The sequence below is a fragment of the Dasypus novemcinctus genome, chromosome 23, assembly GCF_030445035.2.
Source record: "Dasypus novemcinctus isolate mDasNov1 chromosome 23, mDasNov1.1.hap2, whole genome shotgun sequence".
NCBI lineage: Eukaryota > Metazoa > Chordata > Mammalia > Cingulata > Dasypodidae > Dasypus > Dasypus novemcinctus.
The window spans coordinates 70,969,272-70,978,194 of NC_080695.1; the positions used below are offsets into that span (position 1 = coordinate 70,969,272).

The window sequence follows — 8,923 nt, forward strand, 5'->3', positions numbered from 1 at the left end:
TCCACCCTGCATCAAACCTTTGGTGAATCACAACAGCTAGTGTGTCTAAACTCCCAGGCTCTCGTTTGGACAGGCTGGGACTCATCCTTGACCCTGAGGCAGTTCACCTCACCAACGTCTAGTTTCTTCTGATTTAAGATGGGGAGAGTAACAGTTTGTAAAGCCTCACTAAGTGCTAGTGCGCAATAAAGGTTTCCCTGAGTTACAGTGGTTGTTACTGTTCTAACTTCCAGCCTCTGGCTCGGTAGGACCCCTCTGAACCCACTTCCCCTCATGTGACTCTTCCCTTGCCTTCCTGGCAATGCAGCCCCAGCGCTGGGGCCTGGACATCTTGTCTCTGGTGGCTCCCAGGGCCCTTAGCCCCACCCCTGCCTGACCTCTGCTTCCTCTGCTCCATCACCTGAGTTGGGAGGCGGTGCACGGGCACTGGTGGGACAATTTCTTGGCCCAGGCTGAGGGTTTCCTTCTTAATCTCAACGTTTTAATTTACAGAGACACAGGAAACTTGAGATGCTGTGCTGCTGGGGAGGGAGAGTGAGGGGAGAGTGGGATGTGGACAGTGGAAGCCAGGGAGGTTTTCAGGGACAGCCCAACTGGCCTCCCAGAAGGAGGCAGGCAAGGATGGAGTGGAGGGGGCTGGGGCTGGCGCTGGCCAGGGGCCTCCCCTCCACACTGGTGCAGCCTGGGCACATTTTCCTGAATCAGCTCCATCAGCAGTGACAATGTGTAAACACCTGGCTGGTTGGGATGGCTGCGACTGATGCCCCAGGAACTCCTGGGGGCAACCACTGGGAGCAGAGGAAGGAGGGGTGGCAGCCCACTCAGCCACCTTCGGTGAGCAGGGCACCTGTGTTCAACCCCAGCTCATTAACTGTGATCTTGGACAAGTCACTGAGGCTCTGCCTCAGGTTTCCCATGAAAGGGGATAGACCAATATCGACCTCCTGGAATATTTGGGTGCACTAAGTGAGCACCTGGCTTGGGGTCAGGGTCTCGTTTGTGGGGTCAGATTCTGACTGGCTGTGCCATCAGGTATCACCCAGCCTGGGGAAGTGACAGGTAGGATATGAGTCCTGGCCCCCAATGGGCATCTCTTTGCTCCCCCCTCTCCTCCCATGCTGACGGAGGAGACCACTGCAGGTCCCAGTGTCAGTCACTGTAATGACATGTTGTAGCAGGAAGGGGGCCAGGTAGTCTCTGGCCTAGCCTGGGGTCCCTCTCTGCCTGCAGGTCTGTGGCCTCACAGGGTCCAGGTCCTCCTTTGTGGAGGGCCATGACAGAGTCAGGGTCCCAAGGTGGTGGGTGAACCTGCTGGCTGGCTGCTATTGCCTCCTCCTGGGCCCCGGGGCTGGCTTTCAGCCCTCTTGCCTGAACCTCCCAGTGCTCACAACAGGGACCCTTCCTTGGCTTCACAGAGCTCAACTGTAGAGTTGCTGCCTGTTGGGCCTTGCCCTCCACCTGATTTTGTTTGTTAGCATTGATTCATGAATGGTAGCTCTCAAAGCTCACTGCTGATGAGGTGACTCTCATGTACAGTGTTATGGAGGTACATTTCTCTCTATAAAGGTAGAAGTTTGGGGTTTCAAGCCAGTCCCCCAGGCCCAAATCCTGGCTCCACCGTATCCCAGCATGGGGCTTTGGGCCTCTCGCCCCGTTTGGTCCCTATGTGAGCTCAAATGAGCAGTCGGGTGCCTGGCACCAAGTACAGGCTCAGTGGGTAGAGCTGTGATCGCCTGGGCTATCAGCTTGAATCTTCCAGCAGCCATGATTGAGGGGGTGTTACCTGTTCAGGTGGGGAAACTGAGGCAGAACTCCTGGGAGAGGTCGTGTTGTCTGGTTGCAACAGGAACCCAATATCCCCTACCGTGGCAAGTTCCCAGGCTTGCCCCTCTGCAGTCTCCTGGCCTGATGCCTGGCAGGCCAGGCCCGCAGGGAAGAGGTGGATGGCCATAGGCTGGCCGCCAGGATGCACGTGGTGTAGTCCAAGGGCATTGCCAGTTCTGCAGGGCTAGGTTGGTCCCCAAGCTCATGTCACTAATGTAAATAGGGCTGCAGCAGCAAACCACGCAGCTGGCTGAGCTTGCTGGCCTGAGAAGAGCTGCAGCTCACCAGCCTGGCACCACATGCTGCCACCTGAGGAAGGGACCAGGAGGAGCCAGGCTGCGGCGCCCACTGGTCCTGAGAGAGCAAGCAGGCACTTCTCCACTCCCCAACTTGAGGCCTCAGCCTCCAGAATCAGACCTGGGTTTAAATCTCAGTCGACTACCTATTAACTTGGTGACTTTAGGTCAGTTTCCTCATCTGATTAGTGGGCAAAATATGACAAATGGGAGAATCCACCTCACCGAACCTCTGGTGAGAAGTCAGTGGTGATGCATTGGAGCGTCTAGGAAGGGCGGGATAAGGAGTATCTGATTTCTTCTCCATAACTGATCCCTGCCCTTCCAGGTCCAGCTCAGCTCCCCTCTGGCTTCCCAGAAGCCCCAGCTTAGCCCCTGGCCAGGCTTCAGGACACTGGGCTCTCCGTGTTCCCCTCAGGTTACAAGGCGGGCCCATTGTTCCAGTCTTGCAGCTTGGTGCCCAGCTTCCCACTCTTGATGGGGCCTGATGTGCTGCCCCTGGGGTAGCCCCTGACTAGGGAGAGACAGGAGGACGGAAGGGTGTGGGGGTGCACTCACCCAGCGGCAACCACCTAATACGATCCCTGTCCTGTCTCCTCTGGGAGGAAAGAAGGGTGGGAGGGGAGGCTCAGGCTGGTGTTGGGGCCGATGTGGGGGGCTGCACCTTGGCCTTCCCCTCCTGGTCCTGGATCCCCCTCCTCCGGGCCCTCCTCCCTGCACTCCTCATCCCTCCTCAACCCCAAAGATAAGGCTTTGAGTTTTCCTGGTTACAGCCTGAGGATCAGTTTCTCCTTTCCCCTCCAGGGATCCTGGGATGGCCGATTCAGGGCCTGGGGACGAGGAGATGGCAGGGAGGCCGGGCCCCGGGTGGGACTAGGATGGGACCCTCTCACCCTGGGAGTGGAGGGTCTGGCCGGGCCTCCCAGAGCAGAAGGCAGGATGCCAGATACCTCCAGACTCCTGGACCTGCTGGAGCACTTGGGAAGAAGGCAGGTCTCCTGGGGCCCCTCCACCCCAGTGGGGCAAAATTTCTATCCATTCTAGTGCTGTGTGACTGACTACCACAAACGTAGCAGCTTGAAACACTTTATTAGAGCACAGTTATGTGGAGTAGAAGGCGGGGGTGGGGTGGGGTGGGGTGGGGAGGCTCCACTGGGGCCCCTGTTCAGGGTCTCACCAGGCCAGTGTCAAGGGTCAGCAGGCTGGGCTCTTCTCTAGAGGCTCTGGGGAGAGTTGGCTTCCAGCTTGTCAGGGCCCTGGCAGAAAGCTGGGCCTTGCTGTTGTAGGTCTGATTGTCCGTGTCCCTGTGGGCTGTTGCCTGGGCCCCCTCAGCTCCCACGGGCCACCACGTTTCTTGCCAGGTCGCCCCCCCCCCCCATCTTCAAAGCCAGGCGCAGAGAGTCCTTCCCGTGGAATCCCATTCATGTTTCAGATCCCTCCAACTTCCCCCCGAAAAACAGGCCTGCAAGCCAGACCAGGCATCAGTTGGTTTGCCCATCTCTGGGTGCCCAGCGATCAACCCCAGGTGGAGGTAAGTAGGATAGAAAAAAATTAAGCCCAAAGAAGGGAAGGAGGGAGTGTGAGGTCCTGGGACATGTGCCAAATCCGCAGGTGAGAGTTGGGTCAGATTTGGTGAGCCCCCAGGAGGCAGGGGCGTGGGTCTGATGGGTGAATGAATGCAGCTGCAGAAGGGGCAGGGTGGCGAGATGAGCAGCTCCCAGCTGGACCTGGAGGCTGAGGGACCCCAGTACCTGGCTCAGGTGGGCATTACGGCCTCAGAGGCTGAGGCGGGACCGAATCCAGGGGCTGTAAGTGGCCACACTGGTGTAGACACCTGGGCGGTTGGGCAGGCCGCAGCCCTTGCCCCAGCTCACCACACCCACCAGGACCCAGCGCCCAGACTCCAGGCAGGTCAGGGGTCCCCCAGAGTCACCCTGCAGGAGAAAGGCGAGCTGAGGGCCCATCTCCCCCAGGATCTTGGCCGGCAATGCCCTGCTCCCCTTCCAGTCCCTTTGGACCAGGGCCCTGAGCCTGGAGAAGGATCTCCTGGGTCCAGGGTTTTAGGGCCACAGGGTGCTGGGCACTGGGGCGTGGACCCTGGAGCCTCCAGGGGGCCCAGCGCACCTGGCAGGCGTCCTTACGGCCGTCGATGTAGCCGGCGCACAGGTTTCCCGGCAGCACTACGCGCTCGGCGCGCGGCACATCAGTGCCCACGTGGTAGAGGCGGTCACAGGCGCGCCAATCCACCAGCGGCACCCGCACTCCCTGCAGGGGTCGCCACTCCGGGAGTGGCACTGGGGGAAGAAGAGGACTTCTGAGAGCTGGGGAGGCACAATGCGGGTTTCGGTGGAAGAAGCCCGAGCTGGAGAGTTCACATATGAGGCCAGGACTCCCTGGTGCGCTTGGGAGGAGATTCCGGTCTCTACAGGGCACCCTGGGCCCCGGATGGGTTTGGACGACTGGGATTCCCTGTCGGTCAAAGTGGGGATGCGGCCCTCGCCCCGCTCCCAGCCCCGCCCCGCCCGCCGGGCCTCACCTCCAGGGTGGACGCTGCCCCAGCCGGTGACCCAGCACGGTGCACCCGGTGGCGGGCGGGAGCCGGGCGCGGGCAGGCAGACGGGCTGGACGCGGGTCCCCAGGGGCACCGGGCGCCGCAGCTGCAGCAGCGCCAGGTCGCCGCGGTCCCCGTCCTCGGAGTAGTCCGGGGGCAGCAGCAGCCGCCGTACGGGCACAGTGAGCGCGCGCCGCGAGGCCGGGCCCAGGCGGAGCGCCCCGAGGCGCACACGGTACTCCGCCGGCAGCGCCCGCCTGCGTGAGAGGCGCGGGCGCTCCTTACCGCGCCCCTCTGGGCCCCTCGATCGGGCTCCCAGCCTCACCCTCCACCCCTGGCCAGGCACAGCCCGCTCGGCGCCCACTTTCCCGCGGGCCGCGCTATTCCCGCGCTCCTCGTGTGGCGGCCCCAGGGAGGGAAAGGGGCGCCCTTCGCAGGCCCCGACGGCCGAGGGCGCCCACCTGGGGAAGCAGTGCGCCGCCGTCAACACCCACTGGGGGGCGATGAGCGAGCCCCCGCACACGTGCTCCCCGAGGTGCTGGATGCTCGCCTGCCACGGCCATTCTCCATCCTGAGCGTCCCGGCCCCCCACGATCCGATGGGACACGCGCGGCTGCCCGCAGGCTGTGAGAGGATAAGGATGGGGCGAGGGTGCTGGACAGCTGGGGAACTGGGGATGTGGTGGGTGAGGGCAAAGGGCCAAGATGGGGGAAGAGTCTGGCGCCTGGATGGGCCGACTCAGGTTTCTTACCTGCCGACTCCCGGGACCCGGCAGCAACTGGAGGGAAGCAGAGAAGGCGCTGGATTATGGGTTTGGTGTCAGGTAACCGTGTGGGGGGCAGGTAGGAAGGAGGGCACAGACCTGCCAGGCTTTGTGCCAGAGCACCGTGGGGGTGGGACTAGCTGGCCATTACACAGATGAGGACCTGGGAGTTTGCAGGGCCAGGGACCTGCAGGGGCTTTGAACCCTTGAGCCAAGATTGGAAGGGCTGAGAGTGCTGTGGGGGGTCTGTGGCCAGGGAAGGGTGAGACGGGAGATCTGGGTGCCAGGTGGTCTCTGCACCCCAGCCCCTGCCCCCACTCACCCAGCAACAGGAAGAGCAGGACCTGGTGGCAGGAAGCCCCCCTCATTCTGACTCCGGGGTGGAGCTGGGTAAAGGTGGAACTGCCAGGGCTTGGACTCTGCTCCGGAGCCTCCAGGGAAAAGAGCGGAGGGTCCTGGGCCAGGCAAGCCAGCCCCCCAAGTCCCCCCTGCCCAGCCTCCCCACTCCCCATCCCTGTGAGATTTGGGGTCCTAGGCCTCCTCTTCCCACCTCCACCCTGTCTGGATTTCCACAGCCCAGCAGGGCCCCTGTCCCTGGCAGCCCCTGAGCCCACCTGAGCCCAGCTCTCACCGGCATGGCCTGGTGCACTCCTTGCTGCTGGGTTGGGGGTGGGCCAGGGGGCTTAAAGGACCAGGAGAGGGCGGAGGCCGCGGGGGAGGGGGTGCAGATAATTAAAGGGGCCAGGGCGGGGCTGCGGCTTCACCTGTCCAGCAGTGAACAAAGATGCTTTGAGCAGTGCTTTAGGGGTGGCAGGAAAGGGACGCCTGGGTTTCTTCACCGAAGCCTGTCCCAGCCAGGGCACTGAGGTGCGAGTGCTGGGGGTGGGGCAGGCAGGGGCGGCTGCGGTCAGGCCGGAAGCTCTGGGGAGGATCCCTGGCAGCTCCTCTTGGCTCCTTCCAGCGCCAGGTCTCTGGGGCTACTTAGCTCTGTGGTTCGGCCCAGAAATCCCAGCTCACCCCAGGCCAGCCGGCCATCCTCCGATCCCAGCCGAGCCCGTCCCGGATCCTGGGTCTGGAGGAGCATGAAGCAGGGAATGGCTGCTTCAAAGCTGGCAGCACTCTTATGACCAGAGGCAGGAGCAGACTTGACCTTGACCTCTTTGGTTTGTGGGGCCCAAGACCAAGCGAGGCTGCTGGGCTAGAGGAGGCCTGGAGACGGCCTGTCCTTGCCGGGGGCGAGTGGAGGGCTCTGGCCTGGACGAGGCCGGGCTCCCTGAGTCCACACTCAGGCCAGCCAGCGGCCACCACCCAGAAGGCTCTTGCTCCCCTCTCCATGCCAGGTCGTGGGGCGGGGACCAGGAGGTGTGCCATGGCACTGGCAGGAGCCCTGGCCCTCTGGGAAGGTGGCACATGTACGTTCCTGTGGTGTTGGGCACCGAGGGGCTCCTGTGGGCAAGGGCAGCAGGGTCCTGTGCCTGGATGCCACCCCGTGTGGTGCCAGTCCCCGGCCAAGCGCTTAGCAGACATGAAGTCACACGCCCTCGCGTGTGGCCTGGCGGACGCCAGATGGAGGAGACCTGTCTGGTGCTGGACACTGAGGATGCTTCTGGAGAGGTGAAGATGGAGCCAGAGCCCAGTTCTGGGTCCCAGGAGGTTGGTCGGAGGGTGGCAGCCTTGAGGATGCAAGAGAACTCCAAAGGAGACCTGCAGAGACCCCTCCACCCAGAGATCTGCATCCCCCACCCCTCAGAGGTGTCACCTTCCGGAACCTTGGTTTCCTTACAGTGATGAGGGCAATGAAGGCACCAACTCCCAGGGTTGTCTGGGGCCCAGAGCACAAGGCAGGGTGCGAGGATGCAGGAGTGGGGTGGAGACAAGGACCCCCCCTCCCCCAGGAGCCTGCGCAGACCCCCACCCTGCCTCTCCCTCAGCCCGGGGCTGGATGGAGGGTCCCATCCTTTCCTGGCTGGCGAGGAAGCCCCAGGCTGAGCCCAGGAGGCATATTGGCCGGATGTACCTGTTGTGGACAACAGAGACCAGCTTCCAGGAAAAAGAGCCCTGGACTGGGGATTCAGATGGTTTCTACCACATGTAACAGCTGTGGTGGCCTGCTGTTCTAGACTGACCAGCCTGGAGATCATCTGACCAAACTGGACTGTCCATTCTTGGGGACAGATGGACCTGCAGAGCAGGAGACAGAAGCACTGGCTCTTGATGAGTCCATAACCCAGGAGTTCTCAAATGCAACTTCTGAGACCAAACAGAGCTCTCAAGCAGGCAGTCGGGTCTCAATTCGTTTCCTGTGGCTGCCAAACAAACTACCACCAACGGGGTGGCTTCAAACGGCAGCAACACGTTCTCTCCCGTTCTGGAGGGGAGGAGTCTGGAATGGGGGGTCAGGCCAGGGCTGGGGTCCCTCCAGCTCCGGGGGCCCCAGGTGCTCCTCGGCTGTGGCTGAAGGACTGCTGTCCCTCCCCTTCTTCATGGCCTTGTCCCTGTGATTCTGTCTCTCTGTGTCCAGATGTCCCTCTTACTCTAAGGACACAGTTCTAATGGACACAGGGCCACTCTTGTGTCTTTAGGTCACCTCTCACCCACCTGTTTCCAAAGAATGTTGTCTGCTGGGGTTCCGGTGGATGTGAGTTTGGGGGGACACTGTTCAACTTAGTACAGAGCCTTAATCCCAATAACATATCGGTGAATCTTGGGAAACTTCTGTTTCTTTTGCAACATAAAAAGAGACAACACTGCACTGCTAGTGGAAGTACTTCACAATGTGCAATCATGGCAGGCGCTCCAGTGGGAAAATTCCAGTATATGCATTCCAATAAGTATAAACTAAGTAGGCTAAAAATTTCATTTTTTTTAACTCCTTTGTACATGTGTATGCAATTTTCTTTTCCTCTATTTTAAAAAATATTTTGTCTTTTTTTTTTTTAAAGATACATAGATCACACAAAATGCTGCAATCAGCTCAAAATAGGTTAGCTTGAAGGGAAGGTAATGCAGAACTTTACGAAATAAAGATCAGAGAGAGACACAAGAGAGGAGATAAAGGAAACGGACTTTGGCCCAGTGGTCAGGGCGTCCGTCTACCATATGGGAGGTCCGCGGTTCAAACCCCGGGCCTCCTTGACCCGTGTGGAGCTGGCCATGCGCAGTGCTGATGCGCGCAAGGAGTGCCGTGCCACGCAAGGGTGTCCCCCGCGTGGGGGAGCCCCACGCGCAAGGAGTGCGCCCGTGAGGAGAGCTGCCCAGCGCGAAAGAAAGTGCAGCCTGCCCAGGAATGGCGCCGCCCACACTTCCCGTGCCGCTGACGACAACAGAAGCGACAAAGAAACAAGACGCAGCAAATAGACACCAAGAACAGACAAGCGGGGGGGGGGGGGGATAAATAAATAAATAAATCTTTAAAAAAAAAAGAAAACAGAGGAGATAAAGATGGGACCAGGGGATTCTCAGCTTCTGGAACTGAGAGCCTCGACCCTA

The 8,923-nt window shown here is 60.6% G+C and overlaps 1 protein-coding gene across 1 annotated transcript; it reads right to left on the minus strand.

The window, feature by feature from the left end:
- Positions 1-3,139: 3,139 nt before the first annotated feature.
- LOC101434861 (serine protease 33) lies at positions 3,140-5,476 on the minus strand (the record flags this gene model as incomplete). Its single annotated transcript, XM_058286592.2, has 3 exons — positions 3,140-4,054; positions 4,245-4,414; positions 4,657-5,476. Coding segments are annotated over 3 exons (1,149 nt in total), but the record flags the coding sequence as incomplete, so codon positions are not given.
- Between the last annotated feature and the right edge of the window lie 3,447 nt (positions 5,477-8,923).